The sequence below is a fragment of the Neolamprologus multifasciatus genome, chromosome 1, assembly GCF_963576455.1.
Source record: "Neolamprologus multifasciatus chromosome 1, fNeoMul1.2, whole genome shotgun sequence".
Taxonomy (NCBI): domain Eukaryota; kingdom Metazoa; phylum Chordata; class Actinopteri; order Cichliformes; family Cichlidae; genus Neolamprologus; species Neolamprologus multifasciatus.
Genome location: NC_140439.1, coordinates 695,931 through 717,973, shown reverse-complemented (window position 1 = coordinate 717,973; position 22,043 = coordinate 695,931). Strand labels below are relative to the sequence as shown.

The window sequence follows — 22,043 nt, the reverse complement described above, 5'->3', positions numbered from 1 at the left end:
TTAATCATTTTCACATAGAAGTCTGTCTTTTTAAAAAATTGTTTTAACAAAGTTCGTCAAACTTTTTCAACTGTCTTTATTACAGAAAATACCACTGGAAAATTAAGACTATTGCTCATCTGTGAGCGTACCTCCTCTGCGGCCGGTACCCTGCAATGTCAAGCAGGTTTTTCCTCGGAATGGACCGGAACAGTCGCTGGACCTGTTGTTTCCATGACAACAGTCTCTTCTTCTGCGTCTCAGTGAAGGACTGAGAACAAGGGAGAATGGGGATTATAAAATCTGGGGTGAAGTGAAGCATTACTGCTGAAGAACATGGCTCAGTGTGGCTCATGTCACACTGCACATTTACACCAAAGCACAATGATGCTAGGCAAAAACACAAGACATTTAACAGACAAAGAAAAAGAGTGACTAGAAATGATCTGTTATTTATGGTAAGTAAATAACAGATCAGGGACTAATTGGACAACTGCATTTCATTTAATTAGACATATTATTACTAGTTAAACTGTTCTAAATTTCAAATGTATTAATATTAAATATATAATATCCTGTGCTGCTAATCCCTTTAAACAACATTAATATTGGTAATACACATAATTAACTTCCATTATTTTAACTATCGGTGAACAACTATAAAATCTATTTGCTGATATATTTCATTGACTGACAATTTATTTTGGTATTTGGGGGAAAAATGAATTGCATTGAATTGATACCACTATCAGATATAAACATCAAAAGGAGGGGTTGGCTACCTCATGGATAAGGCACTTGTCAATGAGTTGTAGGTAGGAGCTGATGTTGTCCTCGTCTGACCTTGACACCAGCAGCTGTGTGCAAACTGTGGATGGCACAGATATGAAATCACAGACATTAAATCCAACTCATCCCTTGGCCCCAGAAATCAATCTCAATTGTGTGTTGTTGTGAGGAGCTCACCTTTGCCCATAACACGAGTGAACTGACCAGGTATATCCCCCTCAGCGATCACACTGGTGCCAGACTCAGCCTCTCCTCCACTTCCCCCACTCAGGTGGGAGCCAGGTGCGGCGCTTTTGCCTTCCGGGGTCAGCAGAGGGCGATGCAAAGAGGCCTCTTCGCCACCACTGAAAGCCTTAATAGGAGTCATGATCATTTGGTGGAGCTCCTGGAGTGGGGCACGAAGGTTACCGCCCTCCAACACATCCTGGTGGCAGCAAATGACATCAGGTAAAGATGGTTTTTACTTTACAGATGAGATCCTAAAATCTAATGAAGTGACAGAAGAATTGTATCATTGCGGGGACCACATCTATGTAAAAACATTTATGTAAAAGTGTGCCAATTCTAACCTAGATAATGAATATTTAAGGTGTAATGTGTGAAATTCAGAATCACAAGATGTTGCACAAGCAGATGAGCATCTCAAGCAAAAACAAAGAGACACACCTCCCTCCACGTTTCATTTAAGCTATTATCAGAAAGCTTCTGACACGCTGGTCAGACCCAAGCACGCTGAAGAGATCACATCTCTCAGCTGAAGCCAGCTGAGAGAAGACAAGCTGGTGGAGATGGAGCAAACAGGAAGGTGCTGCTTAAAATCCTACCCCAATGACCTAGATTTGGATAAATCAATTGACTAATAAGTGCTCTTCTTCTTCAGGAGCACTGACCAAATGCTCCAGATTGCACCCTGCCATCTCAGTTTTACTTTCACTTTCACTCTCTTCTTTTTATGATAATTAGCCAACCGTTTCAAACAGAAGGACTCACATGCAACAACACGCACGCAAGGCGTGTCTGGCTTCAAAACACAGAAGCTCAGATTAGAACACAGATAGAGGGAGTGTGACTTTATTCTCTGATAAGTATGCTTTACTCCACCATATCATCACACAGCAAATTGTTCAAAATTGTACAAAAAAGGGAAAAATACAGCTTAATTTCCTTCACCTATGTCCACACACGTCATATCAGCCTACACACTTCAAAGCAGTAGACAAGTCTGTGTGAACTCAAAATACCGAGCAGCAGGTGTCTTGTTTCCCAAGCTCTTCAAATGAACAGTAACATGCTTTTAAAATGATTCGTCATTGATGGAATCATTAATGGAAAGGTTAAGCCTGAATTTAGCTGCCTCAAGAAGTTGTGGCGTGCCCTTGAGCGTCATTGTCTTGCTCTGAAGGCTGAATGAAAGAGTGCAGGGGTGGGGGAGGCAGACGGGTTTAAATTAGGAGCCCAAAAGTCTCTTTCCTGGATTAGGTGTTCCCTTAGCTGTCATCTCAGATACATAACACCAACACCACCAACAAGCTTTGAGGTGGACTGGATGCAACATGTAGTCCTTCTGACCTTTTCCAGGCTCCGGAGTAGGTTCTGCCTCTCTTTGAGCTTCTGAATGCTGATAACGATCTTGTGCCGTGCTCCTTTAGTGACTTTCTGTTGGAGGAAACAGTTTGGCATCAAACATCTCTTCTCATTGACACAATACAGGCCTAATGCAATGATAGCTCTCTTACAAACACAGTGTGATATGGTTTTTCCAAATGGAAAGAGGTTTTGTGCTTATTTCTTAAATAAACATGAGTTAGGCCTGTCTTTTTAGGACAGATTCTCATTACGTAAAATGCTCTGTTGGTTTAGACTACATTAGTCTTTCATTTGGAGATTGGAAATTTTTGTTGATGATGACTCCTCTTGGACATTTTGTTCACAACATCTCAGTGAAAATGTGCACTTCATTAGGTTCAGCCTAAAAACGAATTAGCAGCACCTGGAGGAAGTACGCAACTTCCCAGTGGACGGAGTTGTGTTAATTTTAGCCACATCCGCTGTTTCAGAATAGCCTATCCATGTCCTTACACACAAGCATCAAGAACTAAATGTCTTGTACCATTTAATACAACATTATCAGGTGTAAAACTTGAGTAGATCTGACGTAGACTACACTGATTTTGTAGTCCAGGATATTAACGTGTTTCTCTTTTTGCAATTCTGGGCCCTATGTCCCAGAGGTACATGCTCATCTACTATTTTTTGTTTGTTTGTGTTTAAACACAGACTTATTGCCTTGCATACAAATAGCAATTTCTGAATTACTGTGCAAATATAAAGTTGGTATCTGTATAAAATGTGACCAGAATAAAAGCTATACTAATTGTAGAAATTATTACTACATCAGCTCACTTTGTCTACAAGTACGTGGGTGCACATGTGTTTACCTGTGCTTCTAGTTGCTCTTCAGTCAGTGCCATCATCTCATCGTAGGTCATTGTGGAGAAGAGAGCGGCGTACTTATGGAGACGGAGACTCTTCAGCCAAGCAGGAACATCTGAGGGACAAAGACATATCACATAATCACGGCTGCAGACAACCAAACAAATGGGTCAAACTACAGAGGATGTTAAGCTTATTGCTGACACATCTTTGTACTAACGTAGAATAATAAGGGCTGCTGGCTTAGCTTTTTTTCTTTTCTAAAATATGTAATACTTTTTGCCTGTTTTGAGGACTGATTTGCAGAAGTTCAGAGACCAAAAAGGCACATCGAAAACCCACCCTCAATCTCCACCTACTCTGCCTGGTGTGATGTGGCTTGTGATTACACAAAGTTTGATGGTCTTTGAGAGCATTTGATCACTGGCACTTTTCAATTTAGCTGAATCATGAATAATGTGATAAAAGAGTCCAAAACCAAGTCTGTAATGCAGTATTTCATTGTTAGACTATGACAGCAACAACAACAGACAACTGAAAAATAAAACCCTCTAAAATAGATTTTACAAATGACAGTTTGTTCTCTTAGAACTATCAATAAAAACTGTCAGAACTGCATTCCTATTTATCTGAATGACTGCATTTCAAAAGAAAAAAAAAGACCCAGACGACCAGAAAGGGTTTCATGCTGTGCAGACAGTGATTGCCTCAGAGTAAGGTCAATAAGGTCATTAGTTCTGACCTCTGCTTCCTCTCACAAACTGCACGACTGGATTAACAACTTGCCACGCCCTTTTACTGAATGCTTGTAAAGCACAAACAGCAGACAGTCGTAAGTTTCCTCATAGAAGTGGTCCATATCAGTGATGGAGGAACCAAAAGAAAATAAGTGATGTAAATAAAGAAAGTTTCTTTGCCAAAGACACTTTAATATTGTAATATAGTGGGACTGATTAGTGGACAACCTGCTCTTCCACCTGAATCACATCCAATTACCGGTAGTAGTGAATGTCTGAAAGCTCGGCTGACTATAGTATTGAACCTAGTCTGTCTCAATACTCATTCCCACCAAATCAGTCAACCTAGGAGAGTACTTTTGATCTAAATAGGGGAGCCTGTCATTACCCATTTAACCTCACTGATAAATTGTTTTCATGTTTCATTTTTGTGAAAGCAAGTGTGGACTTCAAAATCAGTGGTTAGTTCTGACATCTTAATTTGTCTCTTGATTCTTGGAAATTAAATCTATAAAGTTATCTTAAAATCCAATATCTAGTGACTCTGTCCCAGAGTTGGCATTGCTATTTCGGGAGTTCTCCTTATTCCCTTGAAACTGTTATCCATCTATGCGCATTTCGACTGCGAGTCAGCCACCTCACTCCAATGTTTGCCATAATCCAGTAGGTCACGAATATTGAACAGGTCTCTTTCTTACTCACCCCTCATGCCACTGCCCTCTTCATGAAAGGAACTGCGATGCAGACCTGAACCTCCTCCTAAACCAGCATCCTCCAGATGCTCACTGCCTCCACTGCCAGAGGAGGCGATGCTGCTTTGTGGAGAGAGAGGTGCGTGGTCTGGGGCTGGGCCTCTAGCAGTCCGAAGATCTTCCTGGGAAAGCCATGCGTGACCCAGAGGCTGGTTGTTGGGGCCACTCATGGGGGGTGTGAGGGACACTGAGCGCTTTAAGGGACTGTGCTGTTGGCTGCCACCTCCACTTGTAAGGACTGTAAACCAACAACACCACTAGTCACTCAGACTGACTGGGAACATTATATAGTTCACGCACTCCTGTGTTCAAGAACACTGAACATGAAGTCATTTTCTTTACATTTTGGCGATCTATAGGCTTCTAATCCATATGTATTTGGACAATGACAATGACTGTGTACACCACCACAGTTGACTTGAATCAATATGTGACTTGAGCCCAGACCTTAAGGTTGGATCCAAGGGTTTGTTTGTTTTGTTCTTTGTTTGTTTTTTAAATAAATTAAAAAAAACAATTAATGAACTGTTTAGGAATTACAGCTATTTTTGTACACAGTGCCTCAAATTAATAAGGCAAACTAACATTTTAAATGTTTATGTGTGCATTCTTTTTTTTTAATCAATGTATCAGATTACTGATTGGGCAACTCAAACTTTTTGCTGTCTCTGATTGGTTTATTTCGGTTTTTTAGCCTATTAATGGCCTCCTTCACTTGCATCAACATCTCTTTAGACCTCATATTGAGAGTTCCAGTAAATAGCTACCAAATAAAAGACCAACAACATGAAACTCCTCGGTCAGTCAATTGCCCAATTATGTCTTAGCTTCTAAAAATGGGGGACTGTGTATAAAAATAGCTGCAGATCCTGAACAGTTAATGCAGATAATTGTTAAGTCTGCCACTGTTAAACTGTTTATTGTGCTATTGACCCTAGGCAGCCACAACCCCATGGCACCTCCTCCTCATGCTGAGCAACAGCTTCTTTTCTAAGCTTTGCTTCTTAGTTCCAATTGTCTTAGGCAGAATTTGTACTCATAGATGAAAATAATATTCCTTGACATGTTAAGGTGCACATGTTACCGACATCAGCGCTAATGGGTCCGACAGTGACAGATGGACTGATTGACCGCTTTTCTACTCTTGGGAGTACTCAAAGCGTTCTATACAACATGCCACACACACCCAATCTCACAAGCACTGACTCTAAACTGAGTGCTTTTCTAACGACATTCACACACATTCACACTCTGATGGATGAATCAGAGAGAAACTTGGGGTTAGTCTCTTGCCCAAGGATACTTGGCATGCTGACTAGAGGATCCAGGGATCAAACCACCAACCTTCCAATCAGTAGGTGACCTGCTCTACCTCCTGAGCTACAGCCACCCCAATAATGATCCTTCCGCAGGCTGGCTGTCATAGCAGGCCTCCTGACCACCCTATGAGACGGGCTGTGTGTAGTCTGTTCTGGATTGTCTGGGTGGAGACCCATCGGCCATATCATCCTAACTGCAAATCTGTAGATGACTGCCATCTTCTTGGGACGCCCAATTTGCAGCCTGTCTCCAACATTTCCTGTTATATGGAACTTCAATTGGGAGACTGTACTAGCTCTCACTTCAAATTGTGCTGCATCTTTGTTTTACAGAACATCAGCTTGAAGTTCCCCTATGGCACACACCCTATCCAGATCAGTCAAATTTGGCATGCCTGGAGCAGACACCAATTTTCCACTGTAGCAAGGTCGAAGCTCACAGGTGCTGCTTATCAGGGACTAATTGGACACCTGTTTATCAGCACCTGGGATTCCAGAATCTCAAACCAACAGTCAATAGCTGAATAAGCTGTTTGGCAGTGGCAGAGAAGATTTGGCAAGTTTTTCCATTGGCACAACCCATGTACTCCACTCAATCGCCAAATGCATTTTCCTTACAAATATGACACCAATTATTGCCAAGAAGCATTGTTACAACAAAGAAATAAGCGACCAAACACAAAGTAGTTCAGACATTAAAGTAAAATGAAGAGTTTTTTGTGCTATTAGAAGAATGCGGCTGCATTTGCAAAACAGAAAATACATACAACTCTCAGGTTTATCTCCCCTTTGTGCTGCGTCTCAAATGATGTTGTGCCTGTTTAATACATGCACTGCATTTTCTGCCTGGGATTTTATGCAAGTGTACATTCTCAGTGTGTAAATTTATCCTCCATATAGAGCCCTCAAAAATTCCATAGTTGGCTAAAAAAAATAAAAAAATAAAAAATAGTAGCACACAACATGCCTCTTTAGGGCTTACATTAATCATAATCATTTTGTATTATTAGAGTGCTCAAAATCAGAATTTCCAGCTCACTATAAACTACAGCTCATCTGTGACATAAGTAGTTATTTAGATTTAATATCTGAAGTTTCAACCTCCAAGCAACATACTAAACAATGCCTGTTCAATGACCTGAGGAAATATTTTTCCACTGTGTAAATAACTTAAGTAAATCCATCGACCAAGATATCCATTTGCTTGAAAAGCCTTTCCTCTTCATTTCTTCATCTTAGTAAGTGAAGTCTACACTTACGGGGTCAAACCAAGGTTACCATTACTACTAAAATAGCAATACTTTCATCTCAAAACAGTTCTAGGATCACACATTTTCCTGAGACTGCTGAAGTGGATGAAGAGAATGAAAAGGTGGAGAAGAGCAAACAGCTTTTTTGTGTCGCCAGTCTGGCAGGGTAAACTGCCACCGATAGTCCAGGCTCTCTCTCCTCCTCCTATATGTGGTGCTCTTACTGTTGGCGCTATGTATAGGACTTCATGGGCTCCGTTTAAAATAGGTGCCCAGCTAACATTTCAAGTTCCAGTCCCTAAATATTAACCATTTTCCCTAAATACAGTCTGCCACAAAGGCTGCCTTACAAGGGAAAGGATGGGTGGTATGTGCTGCTGTGGTTTGGACTAAAGCTTAGAGTATGGGTGGGGTGTCATCAGGGTGTTCTCTCAGTAGAACACAGGTTGATGTGATTGGACCATTATACTCCTATAGCCCTTAATGTGACCAGATGAAGACATAACCAGATATTGACCAACAATGTAAAAATAATTTTTAATAACTCAAATTAAATACCTAAGCCAAACACTGACTTTTTCTGATGCCAGAACCACCTCCCCGTGATCATTCTATAACTCTAAATGCCAACACATAAATACCAATTTGCTTTGAGTGTGTCCAATGCTTCTATTAGTTTTACATTTATATTTAAAAAAAAACAAACACACACAAGAAAATATACCTATGCTCTCTGTCGCCATCAATCCTGTACTGGTAGCTGGGGTAACTCTAGTTTTATCAGTTGTGAAATCCTATGATCTTGTTTGGGACCCAAGCTGTTAGCAGTCTAACATACAAGAGGATCTTTCTTGGAGCAGCAAGCAGAGCTTTAAATGTGCCTTTATTTATAAACCTTCAGCTGTTTCTTTCATCTCCCAGGAAAAAAAAGAAAAGAAAAAAGAAAAAAAAAAACAGAGGTCTTGCATTCTTGTCTGGAAATATCCTGCTCTGACCATAGTTATGTTCAATTCCAACGGCCCAGCCCTCCCTGTGTGTTGTCTTCCAGCCAACACTCAGCCTCTGTAGTTGCTGTGTGGGTTCTTCAGAGTGTACTCGGTCTGGTCAGGGTGTATTAACTGCTGTGACTATTTGCTCAGTACTTGTTTACGTTCAGTGTAGAGTGTTTCTTATACATTTGTTTAAATTATTTATAATGAAACAAGTATTTAAAAACACTGTTTTTAAATGTGGACTGCCTTTTTTGTGCCTTGTTATAGATGCTTTTGTGCTTTTTGTGCGATTTCTTTAGTGGGCCCTTATGAAACTACTCGGTTCATCAACTCTGAAAAAGAAAGCAATTTTAGATCCCTTCCCCATCTTTTTAAACCAACTCTCTTGTGACTGGGTACTCCTAGCAAACAAGTGGTTTGGACAACAGGTGGGTGGGGCTTCTGTCTTCAGAGAAAAAGTGGATGCTCACATTGACCATATATGGGCCCTTTTCTCAATAAAACTGTCAGGCTCTGATTTAAATAGAGGGTTTAGACAAGCTTCAAACCTGAGCGTTTGGCTCATAGGAATATAAGCTGATCTCATAATTTTAAACTATTGCTGTATTTAATATGAACATCTATAATTTTAATAATTACCTGACAGATTACAAGGAAATGAATAATAAGTTATCAGTTGAAATATGAAATTAGCAAAGATTTTACAGGATGTTGCAGAAATGTAACCCACTGTATTACAATATTTATTACATCATTAAATGGCCCAGTCTGTGGCTCCTATGAAAGAAACAGAGGAAAGACAGGACAGGTTTTCACTTACTCGCGTTACTGCCTCCGCCAATTCCAACAGTATTGATGGTTGCAGGCACAGAGGATGATGGGTAGAGAGGGAGGTGTCCGTTTTCGCAGCCATGCTGATGCCAGCCTCCACCTATTCCTGAATCCCTGGAGCTCTGCCACCCATTGAGGCGGTCATCTGAGCCATAACGTTGGTGGTGATGCAAGTAGGGAATGCCTGATGAAGAGGTGTTGGTAGAAGAGCAAGATCCAGATGAGGTCAGGGTCGAAGGAGGTGTAGACTGGTGGTGATGGTGAGGCCCGGCAGGAGGAGGCCTTTCCAATGAGTCTCTCTCTCTCTCCTCCAGGTGGTTGAGCCAGAGTGCCAGAGCAGCGCGGTCTTCAGGGGAGGTGGCGGGGTGGATGAGGGCGTAGGAAAGGAGCTGCCGAGACTCCTCCAGGTGATGGCCGTGCTCGATCGTGTGGGCCAGGATGCGAGGCAGCAAGCGCATGTATTCTCCCTTAGCTTCAACGTTTCCCGGTTTGAGCAGCGGAAGATGGGTAAGGACGAGGGAGATGACACGTTCCTTGGGCTCAGTCTGCCATTGGCTAATTATACCTGCAGGACAAAATGAAGGATAAAATTTAAAATTTAAAATAAATAAAATAATATATATATAAATAAAATAAAATAATATATATATATATATATATATATATATATATATATGGAATAGAAATGAAAAATTCACCAGTTTGAACAGTGCTTAAAGTAAGATTTATTTTATGATATCTAAAGGAGCAGCAGAGGGGAATGTAATTTATAGATAGACAGATGAATTAGTGAACACATGTATGACTGAAAATAGAAGACACCAAGATGATGTCAGACCCTGCACCATCATCGTTCTATTTTGTTCCTTCTAAAAACACCCAGGTCTGTAGATTGCTAACGGAGGCCATACAGCTTTGGACATAACGTGGAGGTCATGGAGCTCTATTGTTGTCCCAGTCAGTAGGCCATAAGAGGTCCATTCCTATCATCTTGGACCAGGGCTATAGATACAAACAGGTCAGGGCAACAACTCTGACAGCCACACAAATAGAGACACGAGGCACTAAGAAGACCGGCTTCACTTCCGGCTTGTGAGACACGTCTGTATGATCTGTCCACAGTAGTAATTCTTAACAAAACATGTCTTACTTTGAAATCCCACACATGAGCTGGGGGGAAAAAAACAGAAGAAGAAAAAAAATCCAGCAGCTTATCCTCCTGTTCAAAGACATCCCAAGGTCTTACTGTGGTGATGTACAGCTCTCTCTGCCCTGTCAAGTGGACAGATGCAGCTCTGACTGGGCAGATGGAAGACCCGTAAACCCTGAAGCCCCCTAAACAAGGCTCATGTTTACATCTCTGTGATGTTGGATCCTTTACACACGCACAAGACACAGACGTGGTGACAGCAGTTCTTTATTTGAACAGTAAAAATACTGTGGTTTGCAATGGGACACAGACACTCCCGCTCCGCTATAACGTCCACTCTCCTTTCTCCAACTGTCACTGTGAACATATAAAGAGTCACAATCACATTCACATCCCAGCACACCTGTTCACCCCGCCTCTGCACCGCCCCAGGAGCTCACTGCGCCACCCCCCTCTGCAGCCGGCCAGAGACCACACCCACGCCACAATCTCCTAATGAAAGATGACCAGGTGAATACACACATTTACTCCAGGCTGGTATGTATTTTGACAATATAGTTTGCTTTTAGACTTCCTTGTTGTTATTTAGAGAGCAGGTTTATAAAAAGTCTCTCATAATCTATAACCTTTCATTTTTACCTGATAATGAGACATTTAGTAGGATTTAAGGCAGACCATCCAAAAAAGAGACACCAAATATAAGGTCACTGTTAACGTCGGCACCTTCACATTTCAAGTTAACAGTAACAGCAACGAACTCTTAAACACCACGTCCTTTGTGCCTGAACAGGCAAATATGCATGAGAGACAACTGTTCAGTTTATACCTTTAATTTGGACAGACATCTTTTCATCTAAGATTTGTTCTGAAAACTAAATCTGTGCTCTGTTGCCAAACTCAAATTAACAGAGTTCTGTAGGTGGCAAAAATTTCTCCCAACACAATGGTCAAAAGTTCTTTAGACTTTCCAATCCTGCAATCAATTGCTTGACTGAGAGGAAATCCCACCTCTGCAACCCCTCAGTGACCTGTAGTCGCCACAGAAACACAATAATACCTTAAGGGAGGTTTCTACAATAGAAAACAAATAGAATAAAACAAAATCTCTGAAAGAAAAAAAACAACAACAACAAAAAAAACAAAACAACTGTCCCTATATCTATTAAAAGGCTAAAAGACATTAGTCACGTGGGACCACCGAGGAAGATGGCTGCTCCTAAAGCCTGTTGATTAATGTTCTGAATTTGGAAACGTACACTTCAGTTGTAGTCATAAAGTGGACGCCCCTTGTCGACTTTGAAGTTTTTCAAGGATTACAGCCTTTGAAAAAAAGGCAGGTAATAACAAAGCAAACTTTTTCCAAAGGAGCTACCACGAGGAAGAAGCAAGCTAGCATTAGCCTCGTTCCGGAGCCGCCCGAAAACACACCTGCATCTGATGCCGCCTCTCCAGCAGCAGCGGAGGAAGGTACGGGGAGCGAGAGCTAAAAGGACAAAATTAAGAAAATGAATGCTACTCTTCAAGTTGTAGCAAAATATGTCACCACTATTAAAGAAGCGACTAAAGAACTAAAAGATTCAGTGGAAGAGATAAAATTGAGGTTAGGAGAGGCGGAACAACGTATATTAGACATGGAAGATGCCAGCGTGCTTACTGAGGCAACAGTGGACAAATCTGAGAAAAGGTTGGAGGTGTTGTGGTCACGAGTGGAGGACCTTGTTTCTCCTACTACGGTTTTCAATGTACAGATTATTAGACTTAAAGGAGGCGCGGAGGAACCCGGGAAAGGGAATAAAAATGTAACAGATTCTGGCCAAAGCACTTGAGCTTTCTGGAAGTGAATTTGAAATTGAACGTGCGCATTGTTCCCCTGTACCAATGCCGGAATCTAACGAGCCTCCCAGGGCCATACATGTCCGCTTTCTACGTTCATCTGCCACGGAGAAAGTACTACGGGTGGCCAGAGAGAAGCGTGGAATCGACTGGCAAGGCGCCAAGCTTTCCTTCTTTGAAGATGTTACAAGAGAGCTGGAGGAGAAGAGGAAAGCATTCAACCCGGTGAAGAAGCGTCTCTGAGAGCTACAAGTGAAGCATATGCTGGTGTATCCAGCAACACTTATTTTTACGTGACAAAAGAAAACATTCAAAGACTGAAAGGAGGCTGAGAAATTTCTGCAGCAGTCGACTTAGGAGTGCAGGGCATAATGTAACAAATTGGAGAAATGTATGTGAATTTAAAAAAAGACTAAGGTAACAAATAAACAATGGGTAGAACGGGGCTGTGGCGGCTGTGCTGCTGTCGGACAGTTAACGTGTCTCACGGACCAAGGAAAGTTTAGTGACTCAAGTTAAAGTTAGTTACGGTTGGGTAGAATGGGAGTGAGGGGTTGCTTAGCAATGTTGTTCTGGGTTGTTATGCAAAGGGTGTTTGCTTTGTTCAGGTTTGTCTTTTTTAAGACAGCTAGTTTGATGGGACCAGATGGGTTTTGTAATATTGAGTGCCTATGTATATATTTGTGTTGTGTTGTAAAGTGCACAGGGAGTGTCCTTCCCCCAGGCTATTCAATTGCTGACGGAGGATCTTTGCCTAGTAGACATTTGGAGGTTAGTTAATCCTAGTTCAAGGATTCCAATTGTCATAAAATGTATTCAAGGATAGATTTTGCCTTAATATCAAAATCTTTGGTAGATTCAGTTGTAGATTGTGAGATTGGTGCCATTGCCATTAGTGATCACGCCACGGTAGAGTTGCAAATTGATTTAAACACGGATAGAACAAAAAGGGGTCGCTGGAGGCATAACACGATGTTGTTGCAAAACAAATGTTTTAGTGAGGAATTAACAAAAGATCTTAAAATTTTTCTTCAAAATCAATATGGGTTCCACACATAAAGTAGCCACAGTTTGGGAAGCGTCTAAAGCATACATAAGAGGAAAGATAATTGCATATGCGACAAAAGTTAAGAAAAGTGATTTAGAACGGGAAAAAACTTTAGATAAAGAAATACATGAAATGGAGAAGGATTTAGCAAGACAATACTCAAATGATAAATACCAGACTATCTGTAAATTAAAATACCAGCTGAATGACACTTATAACAAAAAGGTGAAATATGCCGTATTTAGGCTTAAACCAAAATTTTATGAAGGTGGCAAAAAGAATGGTAGACTATTAGCAAGGCAACTGAAGCAGCAATATATCATAGATATATTATTTAAGTTAAGAAAGACAGCCAAGTGAAATAAATCTCATCAAAATAAATAAATTTAATTTTCAAATCATTTTATCAAGATTTGTATACTTCTGCTGGTGCACTTAATGAGGAGGAGGTGAAGACATTTTTTTCAGGTCCACAATTATCTACTCTTTCTAATGAACAAAAAACAAGACTGGATGCGCCTATAAATGAAGAAGAGGTGAGAGCTGCAATCTCATCAATGAAAAATGGGAAATCGCCAAGCGTGGAGGGCTTCCTGATTGAGTATTATAAGAAATATATTGATATTTTAGCTCCAATCTTGCATAAAGTTTATCTTGAGGCACTAGAAATAGGCTCCTTACTGAGTACATTTAATGATGCACTAATCTCCCTTATTCCTAACAAGGATAGGGATATATCAGACCCAGCAAATTACCGGCCAGTAAGCCTTTTAGGAGTCGATTGCAAAATTTTGACAAAGGGTTTGGCCTTCCGCTTAGATCAAATATTACCAGATATCATCACTTCTTCATCTCATGCACAAAAGCAAATCTAGTCTAGCCCCGGTTGTGGCCTTCTCTCTTGATGCCGAGAAGGCTTTTGGCCGGGTAGAATGGGGCTTCCTTATGCCAACCCATGCAAAGTTTGGGTTTGGGCCTGTGATTTTGTAACTGGGTCAAACTGTATATTCAAGTCCAAGGGCAGCAGTTTTGAGAAATGGATTGGTGACCCAGCAGGGGTGTTCTTTGTCCCCGCTGCTCTTCACAATATTTCTGCAACCACTGTCCTTAGCTATTCAAGCTAACAGGGATATCAGAGGTGTTCACGCTCACGCAGGGGGTATGGAGCACAAGTTATTTCTATATGCTAATGACATCTTAGCAGTATTAACGGATCCCATGGAATCTCTACCAGTGCTACTCACATGAGTTGAGTCATTTTCAAGGTTGTCAGGTTATAAGATAAACTGGTACAAATCAGAAGGCATGCCACTATCAGCATCATGTCATTCTAGATACTTAAAATTGAATGGAGTAATGTATTTACCTCCAGGTATGAAGTATTTAGGAATATTAAACCCAAAATTAGAGGATATTATGCTTTCAAATATGGAACCTCTCCTCCTAAAGATAAAAACAAATCTGGATAAATGGGGTAAATTGAATCTTACATTATGGGGTAAAATTAATGTGATTAAAATGATGGTGGCCCCGCAGTTCAATTATGTTTCCATGATGTTACCTGTAGGAATTCCTTTACACATATTTAGTCAATTTGAGAAGCTAATTAAAGATTTTTTGTGGAATAACAAGAAGCCAAGAGTGAATATAAAGTAAATGTGGGCTTCTAAAAACACTGGGGGAATGGCCCTTCCAAATGTGAAGTTGTATAATTTAGCATTTGAAATGTCAAGACTGGGCAAACACTGGACAGGATCAGACTCTGAGCTGAGCTGGATTAAAATTGAACAGGAACTAGTGAGCCCTTTTACACCCTTGGATGTTCTCTCACAGGGCTCAGCTATTAATGGACAAGACTTTCATGATAGCCCAGTGCTCAGGCATTCTAAGGCTGTCTGGGTAGAGGTGCACAAGATGTGTGGAGCATCTCATTTAAGACAACCTTATACCTCACAACAATGCTGTACAAATTAGGAAAAAAAACAGTGTACTGGAAGGAATGGCTTGTCAAAGGCATACACAGGATAAGTGATCTTTACTCAGGGGGAGCGTTTATGTCATTCGCTGAATTAACACAAAAATATGGTTTGATAAGAGAAAATAATTTTTGGAAATATTTACAAATAAGAGATTGTATTACCAAAGGAAAATTTACTCAAAGCACAAATACGGTGGTGGAATTTTTATAATTGTCCAGAACAGCACATAGAGCAGCTGTTTTCTACAAACTGTTTAACAATCTAAAAAAAGGGATATGTGAAAACTTGAGGATTATATGGTAGAGAGATTTGAGTTGTGTAATTTCTAAAGAAGATTGGTGTAGAATTTTGTCATTCTCCAATAAATATATGAGAGAGGCCAGGGGTAAATTTACTCAGTACAAATTAATACACAGATGGTACTTAACTCCTTTAAACTTTATAGAATGGGGAATCAGTCCCAATAATATATGCTGGAAATGTAGCTCAGATCCAGGGACATTTATGCATGCTATTTGGAAATGTGGGAAAGTTTATCCCTTTTGGCAAAAAGTATTGGACAAAATAGAAAGGTGGATTGGTTTGACAATACCCTTGTCACCAAGACTGTGCTTATTAGGGGATCGGCCTGTGTTACCTGGGGTTTCAAAATATGATTTTGTGGTTATAAAGGTAGGGGTTCCTCCAGAATATAATAGGTGAGAAGAAAATATGCTGAAAATGATTTCATATGAAAAATTCTTGGCTAAGATTAATGATAATATGGAGGGTTCTGACAAATCATGGGCATGTGTTTTTGGCTGAGATTGATGGATTTTATTTTGTCAGGGCAATTATCTTTTGTTAAATTTTATGCTTGCTGTGTTGTATGTTTGTTTAGGCACTCAGTAATGGAATAATTTAAGAATTTGATTTTATTGTCCCTTTTTATTGAGTACTGAATGTTAGTAACTATTAAAAATATACCCAAAATGCAAAGGTGAATTGAAAGCAGTCTTTTTTTTTGTTTTGTTTGTTTTTTGTTGTTATTTTGTTTGGTTATATGTTAAAAACAAATAAAGACTTCAATTACAAAAAAAGGCTAAAAGACAGACATGTTTCCGCAATAAGCCAACATCAGTGTAGTTTAAGACAAACGACAATCAAAACATAAAACCCAGGTGAGACTCCACTGCCAGAGGGCATAATCACCATCATAATTTAACAAAATAGTAACAACCAGCAGCATATCAAAACTACTAGAAACAGGAACATAGAAAAATATACACAGAACAAATAAAAGCTCTTTAAAGTGAAATAAATGTTTTATGAAATATCACAAAAAGAAGCACCTATAACAAAAAAAACAACTTCACATTCAAAACTTCAGAGTGTTCTGTATGTAGCACATAAATCCACCTTTTCCTCAATTTCTTTAGATAAAGGAGAAAATGTGGTGGCAAACACCGTGTTTGAATCCTTCTTATATTGAGACTGCCATTTGATGAAATTACAGTCTGATGAGGGTGTGTTGTAGGGGTGGGCGATATAAACAATATACGATAGAAACGATATAAATTTGGCCAACGATAGAGATTTTGACTATATCGCTCTATCGCGACAGCGCATGTTGATGATGTCATCAAGCTGCGCCTGTTTTGGTCGAAAGCATTGCAGCGGCTACAACCATTATCATCTGCAAATTATGGCAGGCGACAGTCATAGCAAAGAGATGAAGCACTTTTGAAATATGGGGAAAGCCAAAAACTGCGCTTCCTCCACTTCCGTAACATTGATTCATTAATGTTGAATTCTCTCGCAGCTGCTCTGTTCCCATGTTGTTGCAGTATATTAATAACTAACCTTGTATTGTGGTTGAATAAACTCTGTTCTCCTGACTGAAGTTTGGCCCGTGTATAGCATCCTGCTATGCGATTGCATTTGTCCCTAACCACCAGAATCCCTCAAGTTAACTTTTATCGAGTGGAAAAAAAGTTGGCGTTCATCCTCCAGCTTCACTGTGCTAATGTTATGCTAAAATAGCTGTGTTGCTAGCAATCACGTAGCACAACATTATATACCAGGTAGTCGAACTTCAGTAACCCTACAAACGCCACTGCTGTTTAGTTTTCTGTCTTTATTTATGTTGGAAGTGGTAGCAGAGCTGTACGATTTAATTAGTTTCAAAAATCTCTCAGTCAGAACATGGTATGAAATGTTTAGGTGGAAACTAGCGAGCTAACTTCCTGTTTACTTCTAACTCCATTAAATTTAATAAATTCTGTTTTCATGGATGCATGGATGTAAAACTTAATTATTACACCCGATAAAGCAGCAACGCTGATGACTTAATTAAAGATGAAAGAATTTTGGACCCAGATTACTCCGAAGCTTTTCACTACTGCAGCCGTAATGCTCTGACAATCCATCAAGCAAGCAGAGCGGCTTACCAAAGTTGTACTAAAACATTTTTTTACAGATTTCTGCACGCCAAAATCGGTTCGAGGTCAGTAAGCACAACCAGAATTCATACATAAGGCACACTCTTAATTTTTGAGAAAATTAAAGGATTTTAAGTGTGCCTTATAGTGTGGAAAATACGTTATACAGAAGAAAAGAATTTATCGTGATATATATCGTTACCGCACATGCTTCAAATTATATCGTGATATATATTTTAGGCCATATCGCCCAGCCCTAGTGTGTTGGTCTTTTTGTCATGTAATAAATGTAGGTAAGCCAGTGCTCTTTCTTTTCCATATTCTCCTATACCGGCCACCTATACGTTAGTGGTGCAACGGATCAAAAATCTCACGGTTCGGATTGGATCACGGTTTTAAGTCACGGATCGGATAAATTTTTGGATCAGCAAAAAAAAGGAAAAAAAGACAAAAATTTAACATTTACTTATTGAAGTATTTTTTGCCTGTTAAAAACATTCAACTCAAGACTCATTCCACGCAATTATTAAAAAAAAAAATTATGGTACAATATAGGGCAGTACAGTCTTTGTATCTACCACTCAATTCAATTCAATTTTATTTATAAAGCGCCAAATCACAACAACAGTCGCCTCAAGGCGCTTTATATTGTAAGGTAGACCCTACAATAATACATACCGCTCATTATATCGCACTCTGCTGTGATATAATGAGCTGTGACGGTCACATAGCTTTCCGTTGCCCTGGAGGTCCACCCATTTGTAGTAGTTAGGGCAACAGAAGATGCCTGGGACAGTTCAGCCACAACTTAAATCTTTTCCTGCTCATACATGCTTGGAACAATCTTGCCACTAAAGTGGACGCGAACGGGATATCATAGTGTGGCTCAAGCACGTTCATCATAGTTTAAACCCCTTGTTTTGCACAATGGAATACGGCCTCCCGTCTGCAGCTACACACCCCAATAGCTTTTGTAATAGCTTTAGCCCGGTCGGATTGGGCAGCAAAGGCCTGCTTAAATACCACAAACTCCTCTGCTCTTCCACTTGGACCGCTAGCGCTGGCCATAACTATTGCTTGACAGACCCACCACGCGCACCATACACATACTTTTTTTTCCCTTCTTTTTTGAATCTTCAGATCACGTGCGTGCCGAACCGTGGAGTGGGATCGGTTCGGATTACGGATCAACCGTGATCCATTGCACCATTACTATACGTCCTTTCAAGTTTTGAAGCCGAGTGCACTATCAATCTTTATTCTAAAAATTAATACAATGTTTTCAACAGCAGGAGAACTGCTGTGTGTGAATTACTTAATGGTTTGGTAGATCACCATCAGTATTCTAATCTATCAAAAATGAATGACTCTTCAGATTTTTCTGTTCCACTCATCAGACCAACCCCACCCACACTCTCTCTTTGCATCTGTGAGCAAAGCTGGCCCCACTCACTCACAAGTGCTTGATTTAGTGATTTGGTTTTCAGATGCCTTTAGTAAGGAGATCAGCTAATGTGAATGGATGCCATGAATGGAAATAAATACTGCACCAGACCAAACTGTCTAGAAACAGACAGCCTACACTTAGTAAGACAGCTAAGGGGGAGGAGGTAGGGTAAGAGGGAGGCAGAAACTTGGGATGGGGTGGGGGGATAGATGGAAGGAATGAGAGTGAGGTGTGTGAAGGGAGCCTTGGAGTTACTCCACTCTGCTCCAAGGATGATGTAATTTTTCATTCCTATGAATGAGACAAGCCTTACTCCATCTGGGAACAGGAATTGTTCCATGATTAAAACTCAGTTATATCCAAATGACTGGAAAACATTAAGATGTAAAGCAGAAATCCTGAATACTTTGGTTAAACTTACAGAAGTAGTGGTGCATAGCTAGCTTAAAAAAGTAATTATTACATAAATGTAATCTTTTGTCAAATATTTGAACTGACTCGGGCAGACTAAGAGAACCATCCAAATTTACATAACGAGTCCATAACAAGGCCTGACTAAGCAATACTAACCACCAGCAAGTAAAATGTGTCAAACAAAAATGTAAAAGACAAATCAAAAATACTACATTGTTAGAGTAATTTTGTTTGAGATTAAAAATGATGTACATACTTCTTTTACCACGCATCCCTTCACAACACAAAAAGCTTCCTGTTCTCCCACAAACTACAATATAAAGACAAAACAAAAGAAAACACTGAAAAACATCTGTATATAAAGAAGCTTTTACATCATTCAAATGTTTGGAAGAATGTTGATATAACTATATGAACCCGCTTCCAATGCAGATGACTATACCTAGAATGAGTTTTACATCAGCAATGAATTGATGCCACTAACACATACATACTGTCGGATCGATTCACTAGCCAGAAGCTTGGTGTGTGTGTGTGTGTGTGTGTGTGTGTGTGTGTGTGTGTGTGTGTGTTTGTGTTTGTGTTCCATGGCTAAAGAAGGAGACAAACACTGAGCAAAGCTTGGAAAACTTAACACCATGAAATCAGGATCCCACTTCAAGCTTACTGGGCAATTACTCCAAGGTTAAAAGGTCAAGAGGTCAGTTCCTCACACAGTGAATCCACGCTCTCTCACCACATGAGTCATTATAGAGTCACTGAGAGCTTCACTGGAACTATGACGAACTTCTTCACCTCTACAAACACACCTCAAACACCTGTTTCTGTAAATAGATGCAAGGGAGCTACATGAATAACAACCTACTGTGTGTGTGTGTGGAGCCAGAATAAAAATGTGAGAGGCGTGAGACAATCAGAATGAGACAACCAATAAAAACAACACAAAACAAAGTGATAGAAGCGCATTGTGTCATTTTAAATGAGACATAGGTATGTTAGCTTTGCTCCTATACCAGTAGGCACAGTCGTGGGCATGCTGGGAGATGATGAATCATTGCGAAGAAATGCTGAAAAAGAAAGTCAGACACAAACACACAGGGAAAGCTCAGAGGGAGAGAGGCTGACACAGCATTTCCCAGATGTGAACAATGTGAACTCTGTGTGCCATCCCTGCCCTGGCACTGCCCTCTGACACCCTCTCTGGCAACAAGACAAAGGTGCTGCTTTCAACACAGCCCTGCTTCATAGTATAATTTCTCCACTGTCAACCTCATATCAAACTGCCCACCTTTCTCCCACAACACAGCCACTGTGCTGGCACAGGAGGTACAACAGATACACAGAAAGGAAAAACAGGAGATCACTGTAACAAGATCACTGTCTACATACGCAACACCAGTTTTTATTTGTTAGCCTGCAATCACATTATTGTTATTGCATAAAAATCATTAGTAATTATGCCACAAAGAAGTTGTTCCCATTCACAATATATTATATTGTATATATATTATATAGTATATATAGTACGTGAAGTTCTTGGTGATCCTACTAGTGTTTTTTAAATATGGCGGAACATGAAGACATTTGGCTGTCCAAATGTTTTAATGTGGCTGTTCCACCATATTTAAAGAATGGTAAACGAACAATAACCAGCAAATCGAAAGGCAGGAACCAGCATAAAAAATAAAGCAGTTTGGAGTAAGGGGTGTGACTCATTTTTTCCCCAAACATCTCCCTCAGCAAAGTCTATCAATACAACACTGTCCAGCTACAGCACAAATCTGAATGCAACAAGTTCTCTCTTGTTCTGAGAAGACTGTTCAACTCCAATTCTGTGAGTAAATGTATCCACTTCAGAAACTTAAAGCCCCTTTTCACAAAATAAGACATGAACATGTTTCTCAACACAGCCACAGCCCTGGAAAACCCCACAGTAACACAAGAAAAAAAAAATCTTTGTGGAAAAGCAGAGCAGTCTCTTGTAGACATTTTAAATACAGACTGGCCTTTTAGAGAGATTTCAGTCTATTAAAATTGCACAGTTTAACCAATGAAACATGACATTTATTTGTTAATAATTAATCAAATTAATTAATTAACCACTTATTCCACTCAAAATGTATTAGTTTCTTCTTTAGATAAATGCATGTCAGCCTATTCAATAGGGATGGGAATTAAGAACCAGTTCTTGTAGAAAACCGATTCCCAGTAGTCCAATTCCTTGGAATTGTTAGTCTGCCTGCCTATCAATCCCGCTTATCAGTTCTTGCACTTGCACTACAATCAGCTGATTTTAGTTTGCGTGTCAGAGAAGGAAAATAGCGACAGTCTAGAGAATGGATATGGGCATTTATTTTTATCGCACAAATGGACGAGATAAATGGTAAAGCGGAAAACTGCATCCAGGACAGAAACAACCGCATTATGTTGCTAACATAGCTTCGGTTCAGTTTGTCCAAATTAAAGGTATAAAACTGAACATCTGCACTACAAGTTTCAGCCCAGTGACTGAGTAGTTCACTACAGGATTCTAATCACTGACAAATAGGAAGGTAGTATTGGCTCATTACTTTGAGATGCACAGTTTTTCTGCTCTAAAAGAAAAGAAAATAACACTTCAAACAGCCAGGAAGCAACAACAACTACAGGAAGTCAGCTCAATTAATACCA

The 22,043-nt window shown here is 39.9% G+C and overlaps 1 protein-coding gene across 2 annotated transcripts in view; it reads right to left on the bottom strand.

Annotated features, from left to right (window-relative positions):
- Positions 1-22,043, bottom strand: part of samd4a (sterile alpha motif domain containing 4A) — a 62,968-nt gene that overhangs the window by 19,811 nt on the left and 21,114 nt on the right. The window contains exons 3-9 of one of the 2 annotated variants that reach the window (XM_085166067.1): positions 9,072-9,647; positions 4,641-4,928; positions 3,207-3,316; positions 2,338-2,424; positions 946-1,192; positions 762-847; positions 132-250 (exon numbers count right to left, since the gene is read on the bottom strand). In XM_085166067.1, coding sequence (XP_085022193.1) covers positions 132-250; positions 762-847; positions 946-1,192; positions 2,338-2,424; positions 3,207-3,316; positions 4,641-4,928; positions 9,072-9,647 — 1,513 coding nt within the window. The remainder of the gene's footprint in view (positions 1-131; positions 251-761; positions 848-945; positions 1,193-2,337; positions 2,425-3,206; positions 3,317-4,640; positions 4,929-9,071; positions 9,648-22,043) is intronic. The other variant, XM_085166077.1, reaches the window with a different exon arrangement.